General features: G+C 41.3%; 2 protein-coding genes across 14 annotated transcripts in view; both read right to left on the bottom strand.

The window, feature by feature from the left end:
* XRN1 (5'-3' exoribonuclease 1) overlaps nt 1-10263 on the bottom strand; it is a 132090-nt gene extending 121827 nt beyond the window's left edge. For 9 of the 10 annotated variants that reach the window (XR_007924531.2, XM_008266277.4, XM_002716565.5 and 6 more), the window contains exon 1: nt 10038-10263. Coding sequence is in view for 8 of the 10 variants with exons in the window: in XM_008266277.4 (XP_008264499.2) it covers nt 10038-10112 (75 nt within the window). In the remaining 2 variants the exon portion in view is untranslated. The remainder of the gene's footprint in view (nt 1-10037) is intronic. The other variant, XM_008266280.4, reaches the window with a different exon arrangement.
* Nucleotides 10264-10808: 545 nt separating this feature from the next.
* Nucleotides 10809-17474, bottom strand: part of ATR (ATR serine/threonine kinase) — a 124915-nt gene continuing 118249 nt past the window's right edge. For all 4 annotated transcript variants that reach the window (XR_007924529.2, XM_051859026.2, XM_008266276.4 and 1 more), the window contains 2 exons: nt 12944-13049; nt 10809-11164 (listed from right to left, as the gene is read on the bottom strand). Coding sequence is in view for 3 of the 4 variants with exons in the window: in XM_051859026.2 (XP_051714986.2) it covers nt 10991-11164; nt 12944-13049 (280 nt within the window). In the remaining variant the exon portion in view is untranslated. The remainder of the gene's footprint in view (nt 11165-12943; nt 13050-17474) is intronic.

Genomic DNA, 17474 nt, shown 5'->3' with positions numbered 1-17474 from the left:
ATACTAAACTGATCTTCTGTATATTAAGAGAATCGAAAATGAATCTTGATGTGAATGGAAGGGGAGAGGGAGTGGGAAAGGGGAGGGTTGCGGGTGGGAGGGACGGTATGGGGGGGAAGCCATTGTAACCCATAAGCTGTACTTTGGAAATTTATATTCAAAAAGTTAAAAAAATAAATAAAAAAAATTATCATCATCAGTAATAATAATAAAAAAAGAAAAGATGTTACCATCCAAAATATTTCATATTAAATTAGCAAAGATTTAAGAGACTGATGTTATCCAGTATTGGCCAGGTTTTGGTTTGGGGGAAATGCATATCATATGTTATGACTGGGGCTGCCATTGTGGCACAATGGGTTAAGCCACCATCTGTGATGCCAGGATCCCATATGAGCACAGGTTTGGGTTCAGGCTGCTCCATTCCAGATCCAGTTCTCTGCTAATGATACCTGGGAAAGCAGCAGGTGAAGTTTTTGGGTTCCTGCCAACCAAGCTACTGGTTCCAAATAGCCCAGACCCAACCACTGCAGCCATTTGGGGAGTGAACCAGCAGATGGGAGCTTTCTCTATCTCTTCCCCCTCTCTCTGTAACTCTGCCTCTCAAAGAAAATAAAAATCTTATTTAAAGAAACCAATAACTAAAAATTATTAGGCCCTTAGTATGTGTCAAACACTGGTCTGGAGGCAGGTGGTTATGGTGCATTGGGTAAGCTGCTGCTTGGGACACTTAGATCATATATTGCAGTAATGGTTTGAGTCCTGCATACTCCCTTCTGACCCAGTTTCCTGCTGATGCTCCTGGGAGGGATCCAACCATGGGTTCCTGTCACTCATGGGGGAGACCTGTATGGAGTTCCTGACTCTTGGCCTTGGTCTGACTCAAATCTAACTATTGCAGGCATTGGGTGGCCTGATTCAAATGCAAATGCAGGCATTTGGGGAGTGAACCAATGGATGGAAGATATTTCTCTATCCCTGTCTCTGTTTATCTCTGTCTCTCTCTCTCGGTTACTCTGCCTTTCAAATAAATAAACTTTTAAAAAATGAAATTCTTTTTAAAAAGTGGGCCATATATATTATTTTGATTATAACAACCTTGTCTTTAGTACTTAGCATCCTATTTTAAAAAGTTTTTTACTTATTTGAGAAGCAGAGAAAGAGAGAGCTCCCATATATTGGATCACTCCCCAAATGTCCACAAAGACCAGGGCTGGCTAGGTAGAAATCTGGCCAGGAATTCAATCCAGGTCTCCCAAATGGGTGACTGGAATCCAATTACTTGAGCCATCACTCTGCCTCCGAGAGTTCAACATTAGTAAGAAGCTGGATTTAGGAGCTAGAGTTGAAAGGAGTCTAGACCAGTGTCTTAACTGCCAGGCTAAACCTAAACATCAACCCCAGCATTCTCATTTTAGAGAAGAGGAAAGTCACAGAGCTAGAAAAGAGAAATGGGATTTATATAATTAAGTAGGGAAAGGAATACAAATTGGTACAACTAATCTGAAAATCTGCAATAAGATCTGGAACACCGGCCGGCGCCGCGGCTCAATGGGCTAATCTTCCTCCTGTAACGCCGGCACACGGGGTTCTAGTCCCAGTCGGGGCGCCAGATCCTGTCCCGGTCGCTCCTCTTCCAGGCCAGCTCCCTTCTGTGGCCCAGGAGCGCAGTGGAGGATGGCCCAAGTGCTTGGGCCCTGCACCCGCATGGGAGACCAGGAGAAGCACCTGGCTCTTGGCTTCGGATCAGCACGGTGTGCTGGCCGCAGCCTGCCAGTTGCAGTGGCCATTGGCGGGGGTGAACCAACGACAAAAGGAAGACCTTTCTCTCTGTCTCTCTCTCTCACTGTCCACTCTGCCTGTCAAAAAAAAAAAAAAAAACCAAAAACCAAAACCAAAACCAAAAACAAACAAACAAACAAACAAACGAAAAACAAAAAAAACCCCTGGAACATGTATATGATTAAACCAGGATTTCAACTACTAAAAATTTATCCTGCCGGCGCCGTGGCTCAATAGGCTAATCCTCCACCTTGCGGCGCCGGCACACCGGGTTCTAGTCCCGGTCGGGGCGCCGGATTCTGTCCCGGTTGCCCCTCTTCCAGGCCAGCTCTCTGCTATGGCCAGGGAGTGCAGTGGAGGATGGCCCAGGTGCTTGGGCCCTGCACCCCATGGGAGACCAGGAAAAAGCACCTGGATCCTGGCTCCTGCCATCGGATCAGCGCAGTGCGCCGGCTGCAGCGGCGGCCATTGGAGGGTGAACCAACGGCAAAGGAAGACCTTTCTCTCTCTGTCTCTCTCTCTCACTGTCCACTCTGCCTGTCAAAAAAATAAAAAAATAAAAAAAAAATTTATCCTGAAAAATAATCAGAAATGATTAACTTACAAAGATACAAGTGTATAAAAATACTCATAGCAGTATTGCTCAGAAAAGATAAAGGGTGAAAACAATCCAAATGTCTGAAAGTGATCATTGTATATCCATACAATGCAATATTGCACAGCAATTACAAATTATGTCATAGATACATATATGGAAGATAGGAGCTATGGTCAAGTGACAACCTAGGGTATAAAACAGTAAGTACATTATTTGTCCTACTTACAGAACATATTTATATGTTCAACAACACAGAAAAGTTAGGAAGTATATAGAAACAAGATCTTACTAGTAGATAACCTGGATGTTGGAATTTCTAAAAATTGCTTTTCATTTTCAATCTCTATACTATAACTTTTACATTTTTCTGTATTTGAATTTGTTTATAATGAGCACATATTACCTAAAATTCTGAAAATAAAATACTAAAATGTTCTTTCTAGAAAAGAACTATACATATTCTCTTGGATTTCAGATTAGTAAGCAAGAAACAGAATAAGTCATCGTTAGCCACTGCAGTGAAGAAAGAACATGCCAAATTTTGCTCTTTCACAAAAGAGTAATACTGATAATGTAGTTTCTTTTCCCAGAGCTATTATATCTGCAAGTTAAGAAATTTCAAAATTACTTTACACTCTTTCCCTGTGCAACTCTATTAGTCACCCAGTGCTTTCCTATGATTTTAAAATTAATGCCCAAAATGTTTTCAGAATTTCACCATCTTACCCATTCTCACTGTCTTAGGAAATCTCATATTTTTGTTTTTCCCAGATTTCCTGCACTGGACTAGCTTGCTCCCAGTTTTCTCTCTCATCACAGCTCAGCCATTTCCCTAACACATAATCTAATCATGTCACTTCCTTACTTGAATTATATAGGAAAATACAAATCTTAATACTATAAAAGATCCTGCATGATTTGACAGCTATCTTTTTCCACCAATCCCATGTTCTTTCCTGTTTCCACGTACACTTTAAAAAATGACTACAGTAAAGTACTCGGACGGCCTTGAATGTCCTGGGCTATTTCAAACCTGATTTCACAGATGTTTTTCCTACTTACTAAAATGCTCTTTTCTCCTGCTCTTTCTCCCACTGGCTTTCAGGATTTTGACTCATCTTTCAACATCCAGCTCAAGCTTTTTGGCTGGAAGCTTTCCTTTACTCATCCAAGAGACCACACTCTATTTAGCAGTATCTCATATGTGCCTCTCGCACTTTACTTAATAAGGCAATTAGGCATTCACTGAATACTTTTGCTATCCTGCTTTTCAAATCTGTCCTCAGATTTGCATCTTAAGAGCAAAATCTTATTTTTGGGTTTCCAATATGTAAAAGAATGCTTGGCACATTACCAGTACTCAGTATAGTTAATCAGATGGTAATACAGGCACTCAATACAGTTAATCAGATGCTTAACGCATGTAACAGTTCTCCACTACTGAACTATGAGCTCCTCAAAACAAACCAGTGCCTCTGGATTGTCTGTTGTTTAAAATCCTTAGCGAGGGGCCAGCGCTGTGGCACAGTGGGTTAAAGCCCTGGCCTGAAACGCCAGCAACCAATATGGATGCTGGTTCTAGTCCCGGCTGCTCCTCTTCTGATCCAGCTCTCTGCTATAGCCTGGGATAGCAGTAGATATGGCCCAAGTCCATAGGCCCCTGCACCGCATGGGAGACCCGGAAGAAACTCCTGACTCCTGGCTTTGGATCACTGCAGCTCCGGTCATTGCAGCCATCTGGCAAGTGAACCCAAGGATGGAGATCTCTCTCTCTCTGTCTCTACCTCTCTCTGTAACTCTGTCTTTAAAATAAATAAAAAATAAATCCAAAAAAAAAAAAAAAAAGATTCCTTAGCAGACTGCAAAACACAAAGCAGCAAATCAAAAATATTTAATCAATAAAAAATAAAGCTTCCCTTCATGGGAGGTGACATCACATGTAGCTTATCACAATCCCTTGGAATATGTATTTATACTGCTTCAAATTGTGGTTAAGTATTAATATCATAGTATCTAATCTTAAAAACATTAGTTTCTTTTTGTTAGTCTAACTTTGTATCCTACTTAGTATTGTTGCAAAACTCTTGTTACATAAAGCCAAACAATGTTGTTTTGGCTGACTAAAGGAGCTGTCAACAACTTTCCTTTCAGTCCTTTAATCTTATTCATTTTAAGCAATCTCAAGATTTTGCTGCTTCAATTCATTTTCAAGAAAGGAAGTTTTATAACCTACTAATATACTATGCATATTTCAATATATAGTTTCCAAGGGTTATGCTTTACATATTATATAATGTGCTACAGTTGTTAAATTCACTCAGTAAATATTTATTGAGTACTCATTATGTGCCACACATCATGTTGGGGGCTGAGAAATACAGTGAATAGAGTAGCACAATAAACAATATGACTGATAAGACCTCTATAGAACAGCAAATACATTAAAATAGAGATGCCAGCATGTGTTCCCTACAATTTGAAATTTTAGATTTTCCTAAGCAAGAAACATCTTTTAGCATAATGCATTAAAGATTAGTTTTAGAAGCATGGGTATAGTATAATAATCTGAATGCACTAAACTGTACACTTGAAAATGATTAAGATTGTAAAACTGTTATGGATATTTTATCATACTGAAGAAAATAATGCAGGATCTACAGCATACATTATTAATTATTAAAAATATCACTCCCCAAAGTGTCAAAATTGGTGTTCATACATAAACAGATATGCAGTACATCTGTGACATTAAAATTCTATGGAACAGTGGGAGTGATTAGGAAAAAAAAACAAGCCTAAAGAGATTCCTAAAGAGGGTTAATAATAGGGGTAATAATAATGACAACAATAATAAACCACAGTGCTAGAGCAATTCAACTTGATTTCAAATTCAGTTCCAGTATTTACTTTACTAGTGGTTTAAAAACTCAATGTATGTAAAGCATTTAAAACAGTGTCTGAAACATGGCAAGTGCTTAACAAATTTTGGCTTTGGCACTGTGCTGAAATATAATGTAAAAAAGAAGTGCATATACTCTAATAGTTTATAGTTTTAGTTGTATGACTTATTTTGTAAAGGACACAGATGATGGATGCATTCAGCTTCTCTTCTTTCCCAAGACTCGATGACAATAAAGGATTTCATACCAAAGCCTGAGAATGGGAGGTACTGGACAATCACACATTTCTACAAGAGAGTAAATGGCTTTTATTGGTAAAGCAAGGTGCTCTGGAACAAACCCAGAGTACTACATCAGAAGCTGGAACTGCTGTACAACGTCACCGATCCTTATAAGCTGTAAGCTCCAAGTTCTGAAGACACATAAAGGATGACCTGGTGCTAAACTAGAAATGATTATTTGAACAAAATGTCTACAGAATTGTTCTCTCCTTCCTTCTTCAGCGGTGGTACTATCAATGCTAAGATAAAACCATTCACCAATCTTCAACAAAATCAAACAATGTGGTTAGAAGTTTCAGATTTATAAAGCTATTTTCACTTTGTCTTTTCTCTTCTCTTCAACTGTTAGGGGAAACCTGTCCCTAATAAAGGGACTCTTGGGTGAATTCGCTAGTCCTTTTCTTTTTCTTTAAAGTCTAGTAATTTTCCGGAATATGTCTTGGTTTGGTCATCTGAATCAGTATTCTCAGGTACACAGTATTTCTCTCAATATGCAAGGTTTTTTTGTTTTTGTTTTTTAAATTTCAGGAAAGTTTGAATTATAGTTTTAGTGTTTATGTTGCTTTGGCTTTTTTTTTTTTAGTAGCATTATTTGTCTTCTTTGCCTATTGTTATTTGTTCTTTTTCTTGAATGCTTTTTATCTTTTTAATTTTTTAAAAATGTCCTTTTCTTTCTACCCTTCCCCCCACCCATTGTATCATTTATTCTTGCTTTTTATTTTTTCACTTAAGGCCTCATTTCTAAAATGATTTTTTCCATTTACTTCAAATTTTCTTTAGGTTATGTCATCTCATTCCTAAGTTTTCATAGTTTATATATATATGTGTGTGTGTGTGTGTGTGTGTTTTCATGCCTTTTCTTAGTGCATTTTCTTTCAGAAATAGGTTACAGTTTTTGAATGTTTTCCCCGTGTGTTTTATTATAAGCTTATAATATCTGTTAGGATATTATTTTGTTCCTTTTTATAATTTTGTATATGATTTGATATTAATACCTTTCTGTTTATTTTTATAAAACTTAACTTTCTCGAACTTTTTTCTTTTCTTTTTTTAAAAGATTTATTTATTTATTTGAAAGAGTTACACAGAGACAGAAGGAGAGGCAGAGAGAGAGAGAGAGGTCTTCCATCTGCTGGTTCACTCCCCAATTGGCCACAACCACCGGAGCTGCACCAATCGGAAGCCAGGAGCCAGGAGCCTCCTCTGGGTCTTCTCATGTAAGTGCAAGGGCCCAAGGACTTGGGCCATCCTCTACTGCTTTCCCAGGCCATAGCAAAGAGCTGGATCAGAAGCAGAGCAGCCAGGTCTCGACCCAGCACCCATATGGGATGCCAGTACTGCAGGCAGTGGCTTTACCTGCTATGCCACAGCCACAGCGCTGGGCCCCACTGAACTTCTAGAATAAACAAAGGTTTAGGAAAGTCTTAATTTCTTTTTCTTTTCTTTTCTCTCTCTCTCTCTCTTTTTTTTTTTTTTTTTTTTTTTTTTTTTTTTGACAGGCAGAGTTAGACAGTGAGAGAGAGAGAGAGAAAGGTCTTCCTTCCGCTGGTTCACCCCCCAAATGGCCGCTGCAGCCGGTGCTGTGCTGATCCCAAGCCAGGAGCCAGGTGCTTCCTCCTGGTCTTCTATGCGGGTGCAGGGCTCAAGCACTTGGGCCATCCTCCACTGCCTTCCAGTCAGTGGAGCAGAGAGCTGGACTGGGAGAGGAGCAACTGGGACAGAATCCGGCACCCCAACCGGGACTAGAACCCAGTGTGCTGGTGCCGCAGGCAGAGGATTAGCCAAGTGAGCCACGGCACTGGCCGGAAAGCCTTAATTTCACCAGCTCCCTTTTCTGCTGTTTTTGGGTAGTATAAAAACTTGATGGCTTGCTTGTTGGTTTCTAAGATCTCTTAACTTTGTAGCCTCCCTCATTTTTATCTGGATCATCTGTTTTGTCTCCAATGCTTCTTTCATGAAAAAATCTTATTCCAGTCCAAGCCGCTTCTCCAGAGGGTGGGATGTGCTCTAGAATGGCACTGTGACAAGTTAGTTTCAAAGGTTCACAGGACATACACTGCTCCTGCCCTTTGCTCTTTCTTACTGTAGACCTTTCACTAGTCAGTAAAACTCCTCGGACTCAGGCACTGCCCTCTAGTTGGCCAGCAGTCTTTTAGTGAAAACCTCTTGGCTATTCTGGAGTTCTCCTGTTCTCGGTCCTCCAGAAGAAGCCCCAGCTTCCTTCTTCTTGCAGATGTCAACGGTGCCTATGTTGTTGAGAGTTTGTCTTCCCTGGCTGTATTTTGAGGTGTGTGGGGATACTATGCCCCGTGGATTGTTAGAATTGTTTTATGGGTCTTAAATATTGCTATCTAGTTTCGCTTTCTGTTTTTACCTGAGGAATCAGGACTAAGAAAAGGATGCTGTGCCACCACTGCCATTTCACGGAACACTCTCCCTCGCAATCCCTTCTACCCAGGACTAGCTTTGAACCACCGGGACTTACTTAAGCATGGTCATCTTGTCTATAAGCACTGCTTGACAGAGGGTAGCCTGGTAGCCCTTCTGTCCCTTTTAAGCAAACACTTTTGAAAGACATCACTGTGATGAATGAAGTTTTAAAGCTTACTTCAAGTGGAATTTAAAAACAATTTTACTTAATGTGGAATTAAAAAATTTTACTCTCAGTTTCTATCTAGAGTAAAGTTTTCAGAAAACTTACCCTTAGTGCTCATGTCATAAACTGTCTTAGACTATTTTTGTTCCTCAGTAACAAAAAAAGTCCTCAGGATGGAGAGAATCCAAGATATTTTCATTAAACCAAGCTCTGTGCCAAAGAGTGCTGAATAAAAATAGTACTGAGCAGGGGTGGGCATTTGGCACAGTAGTTAAAGCACTTCTTGGGACATCTGCATCCCTTATCCGAGTGCCTGGTTTCAGTCCTAACTCTCCTCCCCATTCCAGCATCCTGCAAATGCTGCGCCCTGGGAGGGAACGGGTGATGGCTCAAGTAGTTGGGTCCCTGTCACACACATGGGAGCCCCAGATTGAGTTCCTGGATCCCAGCTTTTGCCTGGTCCAGCCTTGCCTGTTGGAGGCATTTGGGAATTGAACCAGTGAGTGGGAGATCTTTTGATTTATCTCCTCTCTGCCTTCTCCTTCAAATAAAATTTAAAATAAATAAGTAAATAAAATATTGCTGAACAAATCATGCATTATTAGGTCACTCTGGCAATCATCTTACATGTTCACTTTAGAACTAAAGTGACTGATGTGTGTGTGGCAGGTACTCAAATGTTTGATGGAAGGATCCAGGAAAAGTCAAAGTAAGTTGTATGTCTTCAGTGTACTGGTGTCCTTTTAAAACTCTCTTCTCAGGAAATAAATGCATTCCTAAATCTAACTCAATGCACTGTTCCAAATAAATTAATCATAAGCCAGTGTTTTGGTATTTTTGAAAGCCTTTTCTCATGTACCAAATCTGATTGGAAGTCAACAACAAACAATCCTTTGCAGAAGTTTAAGTCTTCCCCCAAGTTTACAAATATTTTCAAAAGATCAAACCATTATTTTACAGCACGATGGCATTCACGGAGTTACTTCCCTCCCCCTATTATTAACACAGCGCTACTCATGACAACTAACCCAATCAGCCACATACATTTGAAACTGCTTTTTTTCCCTTGTAAAACACAATACAAACAAAAAGAGCTCTCAAATTCACCGAATGGGGCCGACATTAAAGTTTCATCCAAAGTCTAGCTTATCTATCGGACAACTGCTTTCTCTTCTCTTCCCACAGTTGCAAAATACAAACTACATTGTTGGAATCTGCATTGCCCTGGTTTCAATACATGCCAAATATTCGTAGTAGGATCAACGCTCAAACAACCCCTCTCTCCTCCCCAAAGTCTCAAAATAACGCCCGCCGCACGTCCAAGTGCGGCTCTGGCAACAGCGGAATTGGTGTTTCTTTGGGATACCAGAAAGAGTAACAATCGGCATCATAAACGTGACCCTTCGGGCACGTCGGAAAAGTCCAGGCGTGGAGGCGGGGTGGGATGCAGCTCCCGGCAAGGAAAAGTAAACAAGGTGATTCAACCGCGGAGGCGGCTGTTATTGTTCGTAGACACCGCGGCTTCAGGTGGGAAGGGGGGACGGCCACACCAGCTTCGCAGCCCCGACAGAGGGAACAGCGACCTGAAGCCCCCCTGGGGAGGAGCGGGGAGCCCCATCAATATCGTTCCCTCCCCGGACTTCATCTCCAAGGCGCGGAAGGCCCCGCCGAGGCGGGAGAGCTGTCAGAACAGCCCGAAGCCCCGCGCGTCTGTCCCCAATTCAGATCATCCCGGGGTCTTCACACCTTCTTGGGCTGCCTTCGCCACTCGTCGGGCCGACAACAAGCGAAAGGCTAGAAACCCCGGGTCTCGGAGCGGAGGGAGGGCCGCGCAGCCCCCAGTGCTCAGCCTGCCGAGCTACCGCGCATCGCTCACCCACCTGATGCTCCTTCACCACTTCGCTGAGGCAGGGATACCGCTCCGAGATCCATCGGTAAAATTTGGGGACTCCCATTTCGACCGTCAACACTAATTCTAGTCAGGGACAAACCGAAACCAAACGCCCCGCCGGGGCCTACGCCGCCGCCTCCGGACGTCGCTCCGCCGATGACAACACACCGGCCGCGCGACCATAGAGAGCGCCCGGCGGGCCTAGAGCGGCCGGATTCGAGGCCGGGCCCGGGGCGGGACTCAGCCCCGCCTACCCTGGCCGCCGCCGGCGCCGTGGCGTCACAGTGCTCCTAGCGGCTGTGCCGCGGCCGAGGGTCTGAGGAGTTCCGAGGTCAGCCTTCTGCGTTTCGGGAAAGGCCAGTCGTGCTGGGGGGGTTGAGGTGATTTTTAAAACTCCATAGAATTTTAAGTACAGCTGTTTTCCATGACCACGGGTTTGTACATTCTTTATGCCCACGACACGGCAGGCAGCACGTTTAAATTACAAAATGTTTCTTTAGTTTTCTTAAGATTTTTTTCCCCCTGTGTGTCATAGGGAAAACATACCAGAGTTTTAAGTGAACATAATGATAGCCTGTTTATAGTTCTCTTACAAGCACAGTACCGTGCTCACTGTATTTGATAGGATTTTGTTCAAATGAATTCCTGGGCTAACTAGTACTTTTAAAGGGAAATTGATAAAAGTTGTGAAACGAAATTAGGCTAGACTGTTTCTTGCAAATCCATTTGACACATTTCTCCACGTAATCAAATACACATGTTAAGAAATAAGTTTTATTTCTTAATAACAACATATATTATTTAAAATACTATTCACAATTGGGCAGAAGTAATACCAGTTGCTCTAAGACAAAGAAACATGCGGTACTTTAGAATTGGATACAGCCACAGATGAATATCAAATGCATTAAAGTCAGGTTTAACATTTGAAATAATTTCATTTCACATATATGGGGTCCAACCAAGGTACATTTGGCAGAGTAAGTTCGCATCAGTAGCCTCTTGGATAAGGTAATGCACATGTCCTTCAATAGATAATGGCAGCCCTGTCACTCTATTTCGGGTCTTGATTACACCCTGTAATCGCTGCTCGATGTCAAGAACATGAGTCTTAGCCTAAAAAGATGAAACAGAAAATCATTAGAGAAAAGAATTCAGTATATGAGGATGTTGATAATTTCTTGATATTTATAAATGCTGACACTGTTTTGCTGATCAATACCTCTTTTATAGGGGCTGATGTGGAAAAAAGTAAATTTTTTATATGAATTTTTGAGGATGTCAATCTTAATTCAAAATGAATGGCTTGGACATGTTTCTGTATTACATGAAATGGCAGGGAATTCTTTGAACATTATATTTCTAGAGAAATATTTTTAAAACTTTAATTTGAAAGGCAGAGAGGAAGGGATGGGAAGAGAGAGAGAGAATTCCCATCCTAGTCTTACTCCTCAACTGCTTCTAACAGCCAAGGTTGGGTTAGGCTGAAGCCAAGAGCTGGAACTCAGTTTAGGTCTCCCATGTGGGCAACAGGCACCCGACTACTTGGGCCATCACCTGCTACCTCTCAGGGTGCATGTTAGCAGGAAGCTGGAATGCAGGATGGGGCTGGAACTTGAACCCAGGCACTCTGATATATAAAGCAGGCATCCCAAGATGCAGGGTTAACCACTGTACCAAATGCCTTTCTTGAAAACTTAAAATAAATCTGGTTTGAGGGGTTGGCATGGTTGCACAGTAGGTTGAGCCATGGCCTACAATGCTAGCATTCCATAGGAGTGCAGGTTTGAGTCCCAGCTACTCCACTTCTGATCGAGCTCCCTGCTAATGTGCCTGGGTAAGCAGAGTAAGATGGCCTATGAGTGCTAAAGCCCCTGCCACCTCCATGGGGGACCTGGATGAAGTTCCTGGCTCCTGGCTTTGGGCTGGCCCAACCCTAGCTGTTGTGGCCATTTGGGATGGGAAAGTGATCTCTCTCTCTCTCTCTCTCTCTCTAATCTGCCTTTCAAATAAATAAATAAATCTTTTTAAAAATCTGCTTTGAAACTGTTTAAGACCTAAACATTTGATTGATATTCTATAATAACAGCAACAATGTTCTAATGCCTAATATTTAGGCAATGTTAGTAAATGAAAATAGAGTTCTAAGTGACCTATTTGGAATTCTACAAGTCTATAAAGAAAGCATATCAGATGTTATTAGGAAAAAGGTCCTCAATCTATTCTAACTTATAAAAACAACTATCTGTAAACTTGAAGATTCAATGAATTTTATAAAAGATTTATTTATTTGAAAGGCTGAATTAGAGAGAGGCAGAGAGAGAGAATCTTCCATCTGCTGGTTCACTCCCCAAATGGCCACAACAGCCAGGACTGAGCCAGGCCAAAGCTAGAAGTCAGGAGCTTCTTCTGGGTCTCCTGTGTTGCTGCAGGGGTCCAAGGACTTGGGTCATCTGCTGCTGCTTTCCCAGGCACATTAGCAGGGGAGCTGGATCAGAAATGGAATAGCCAGGACACAAACCAGCACCCAAATGGGATGCTGGTGCTACAGGTGGTGGTTTTTACCCATTAGGCCATAGCACTGGACCCTCAACTAATTTTAATAAGGACTGAGTCATTACATTTGTCAAGATGGATTTTGGCACACTGGCATCATATTGAAACTGCTCTATAAATGAGGGTAATTTATGCTCACTTTTCTCCAATCTGCCTCGTTAGTTGCAAGTTCTCTGGTTAAATGCTAACATTAGTAATGACAATAAAACGTAAGATATTGTCAAACTATACAACTAGGTTTCAGAGAAATTAATAATCACCAACAGGTTTGAGAATCAGTTCTCATTTGTAGAGACGTACAGTGTCAGCTCATATCAAGCTAGACGTATTTCTACTGACCTTTTCGTTGAGGACTTCCCCAGTTTCGTTCAGTGATGCTTTGGAATGCCCTTTCACTGGTTTACTCCACTCCACAAGAGGATCATGCAGAAAAGTCTTCAAGACACTACAATTAAAACAAATAGCATGCTACTAATACAATGTTATCTTTGCAAAAAGAAACCTTGTTATAATCTAAGGACTAAGTAAAGGATGAGAAATTAATGGTAATAGTCTTTTTTTTAAAAAAAATTTATTTTATTTATTTGAAAGAGTTACAGAGAGAGCCAGAGCCAGAGGTAGAGCCAGAGCGAGAGCGAGAGCGAGGGAGGTTCTCCATCTGCTGGTTCACTCCCCAAATGACTGCAAGGGCCAGAACTGAGTTGATCTGAAGCCAGGAGCCAGGAGCTTCTGAGTCTCCCACATGGGTGCAGGGGCCCAAGGATTTGGGCCATCTTCTACTGCTTTCCCAGGCCACAGCAGAGAGCTGGATCAGAAGTGGAGCAGCCAGGACTTGAACCGGCGCCCATATGGGATGACAACACTGCAGGCCTGGGCTTTAACCTGCTATGCCACAGCACCAGCCAATACTCTTACAATACCTTAGTTTATTACTTTAAAAAAAAAAAAAGATTTTATTTATTTGAGATGTAGAGTTACAGAGAGAAGGAGACAGAGAGAAAGAGATCCCCCATCCACTGGTTCACTCCCCAAATGGCTACAACGGCCAGAGCTAGGAGCCAGGAGCTAAGAGTTCCTTCAGGGTCTCCCACATGGGTGCAGGGGCTCAAGCATTTGGACTGTCTTTCACTGCTTTACTGGCCATAAGCAGAGAGCTGGATCAGAAGGGGAACAGCTGGGACACGAACATCCCCATAGGGAATGCCAGCACTGCAGGCAGGGGCTTAGCTTACTGTGCCACAATGCCGGCCCACTGTACTGCCTTTTTAGTAAGGTATATGAAATTATTGTTGTGGGTGAAGAGAGGGTAAGGGAATGATGGGCAGAGAAGACTCAAGATAGTAGACAGAAGTGTCTTCTGGAGGTGCTAAATAGAACAAGATGAGTTTTGTATGTCATCTAAAATGTATGCTATTAACTGGTAAATAAATGTTTATTGCATGAATGAATTTCATCTCCTGCCATGTTTCAGTGGTCATATAATACCTATTGCCACCTAAAGACCCAGCCTAGATCTTTATTTTGTACTCTAGAAGGAAATCTAACTAATCATGAGAAATACCCTCTTGGATATGTTCCAGGCATCCCAAACTCAGTATCTTCAAAACAAAACTCATTACCTTTTCCCAACATTTCTCTCATATTCCTGAAATCAGGAAAGAACAATATCATTTGCCCATTTGTCCTGGACAGAAATCTAGGAATCATCTTTGTTCCTCTTCCTCCCTACCTACCCTTATCAACTGGAGAAGCTTGGAATCGGGCCAACATGGTTAGAGGGCCCTTCAGGCCTGGATTTGTGTGTTTAGGGAGCTTTTGCTCCTCAATGGGCTCTGGAATACCAAGTTCCAGTGTTGCTCTGGCTTCTTGGTTCCACCAGTTACACTTTTGTATTTTCTTTCTTTTGCATATGTCTAGGTTGAGTGATATGATTCTCTGCACTGGGTTCTCTCTGCACATGCACAGCCATGTCTAGAAACAGGTGGAACAGAGGTTCTTGTGTTCCCACGAGAAAAGAAATTCAAATGTGAGACATAGAGATCAGCAGTAAGCATGAAAGCAAAATTTAATGAAGAGAATACATGTGGCAGGCCAGGTAGATATCTCGACAAAGAATGAGAGCCTCTCCATTTTATTTTTAAATTTCCCTTTTAAAAAAACTTCTAAAGGCTTCTCAGGGCAAAGTTTAAATGTGAAAATATGCCTAAAGTGGAGCCTTCACCATGTAGAGCTGTTCCCCTGTCTAGTATCATTATTAGTATCATTTTTTTTGAAAAATACTCTCAAGAAAACAGTGCAGTAGGCCCCTCCCGGCCCCCATAGTGAGTTGGCTTTTGGTGGTTTCAGTTACCCATGGTCAACCATGGATAAACAATTTGCAAGTGTATGAAATCTCATGCTCTTTCACTGTCCTGCCCAAGATATGATTCTTTTGTCTTCTGTTTCCACAGCACATACCAGACAAGCTTATCTGTTACTTAGTAGTAGTCTTAGTTACCAGATCGATTGTCATGGTTTCACAGTTCTTGTGTTCAAATAACCCTTAGTATACTTAATAATGACCTAAGCCACAAGAGTATTGATGCTGGCAACTTTATTATAGCATATCACTATAATTATTCTATTTTACTATGTGTTATTATTGTTAATTTATAAATAAAACTTTATCATAGGTATGTACATATAGGAAAAACCATAGGTATATAGGGTTCAGTATCACTTGTAGTTGCAGGCATCCACTTGCAGTCTTGAAACATATCCCCTACTGTAACAGGAGGGCAACTGTATCCCACTTCTCAGACAGGCCATGCCTTCCCTTGCCTTGCTACTTCTATCACAGAACATACTTTTCCCCTTTGCAAGATCAACTCTATTTATTTATTTTTAAAGTCTAAGCTACTTCCTCCAGAAATTATTTCCTAATTTCCCCAGACTGACAGATAGACTCCTGGAATATGATTAACAAGATGAAACACTTCCTCTTTCGCAGAATTTGACTTTGCCTATATCTAACTAACCAGTGTACTCTGCCATTATATCTGCTAGATACCTTTTAAAATAAAGAAGGCAAATAATTTAGCTTAAAAGGTTCTTTAAAAATCTGCTCTCCACAGCTAATGTCATGTTTTAATGTGAAAGGCTGACAGCTTTACAAGATCAGGAACAAGACAAAGACGTCTACCCTCACAATTTCTATTCAACATTGGTCTAGACAAGGTAATTAGGCAAGAAAAAGAAATAAAAAGTGAAATTGGGAAGAAAGAATAAAAACTATATCTGTAGTGCATGTGCAGAGAAAAAAACCTTAAGGTATCTACAGAAATAATAATTACAGCAGAGATGAGCAGGGTTGCTGGATATAAGGTCAGTAATACAAATATCAGTTGTGTATTTATACTCTTGCAACGAACAATTAGGAAAATTAAGAAAAAAATGCAATTTAGGACAGAATCAAAAGCAATAGGGGTGAGCACTGTGGATGCCTAACTATGGCTAGGGAAGCCTGTATGCCATATTGCTGTGCTGCTTAGAATAATGCATCCTGGGAGGCAATGGATGATAGGTCAAGTACTTGGGCTCCTGCCATCTACATGGGAGACCCAGATGGAGTTCTAAGTTCCTGGTTTTGGCCTTGCTCAGCCCTTGCTGTTTTGTGCATTTTGGGGATAAACCAGCTGATAGAAGATATCTTTTATTCTCTTTGTCTCTGGCTGTTGCTCTTCCAGGTAAATGAAAAGAAGTAAAATATTTTTATGGGGGCCAGAGTTTTAGTGCAGCATTTTAAGCCGGAATCTCATATGGGTGCTGGTTTGAGTCAAAGCTGCTCCACTTCCAAGTCAACTCCCTGCTAATGCACCTGGGAAAGCAGCTGAAGATGGCCCAAGTCCTTGGGCCCCTGCACCCATTTGGGAGACATAGAAAAAGCTCCTGGCTCCTGGCTTCAGCATGGCCCAGCACCAGCTGTTGCAGCCATTTGGGGAGTGAACTAATGGATAGAAGATCTTTCTCTGTGTATCTCTCCCTCTCTCCCTTTTTTAATTCTGCCTTTCAAATAAATAAAATAAATCTTAAAAAAAGAATTATAAGGAATACAAAACTTGAATATTAAATGCAAGACTTCAAACCAGAAACTATAAAATATTATTGAAAGAAATTAAAGAAGGTTTCAACAAAATATTTCATGTTCATGGATCAGGATATTGGTAGGATGGCAGTACCTTCCCAATTGCTTTATAAATTCAGGGCCTTTCTAATAAAAATCCAGGCTGATTTTTCTATAGAAACTGACAAGCTGATCTTAAAATTCATAAGGAAATGCAAGGGAACACCATAGCCAAACGATCTTGAAAGAATGGAGTTGAGACCCTCACAACTCCTTGATTGCAAAACTTACTACAAAGCCACAGTACTCAACACTGTATGTAGTTAGCATAAAGTTAAACACATAGATCACTGGAGTTGAAAATCTATTGGCCAACTCAACAAAAATGTAAAGATGATTAAACAGAGGAAAATGATCCTTTCAAAAAATGGTGCTGGGGGCAAGCATTTGGTTTCTATATTTTATAGTTCTATCTCTTCTATTTTGATTTTTTTTTTTTTTGAGAGAATGATTTATTTATATCTTTGAAAGGCAGAGTTACAGAGAGAGAGGGAGAGACATAGGGAGTGACCTTCTGTCTACTGGTTCACTCTCTAAATATTTGGCTACAATGGCCAGAGTTAGGCAGAGCTAAGGCTAGGAGCTTAGAACTCCATCTGGGTCTCCCAGGTGGGTGGCAAGGGCCCGAGCACTTGGGCCATCTTCTGCTGCTTTCCCAGGCACATCAGCAGGATGCTAGACTGGAAGCAGAGTATCTGGAATTTGAAC

The sequence above is a fragment of the Oryctolagus cuniculus genome, chromosome 4 (assembly GCF_964237555.1).
Source record: "Oryctolagus cuniculus chromosome 4, mOryCun1.1, whole genome shotgun sequence".
Taxonomy (NCBI): Eukaryota; Metazoa; Chordata; class Mammalia; order Lagomorpha; family Leporidae; genus Oryctolagus; species Oryctolagus cuniculus.
The sequence above is the reverse complement of the archived record's forward strand: the minus strand, read 5'-3'. Positions and strand labels throughout refer to the sequence as shown.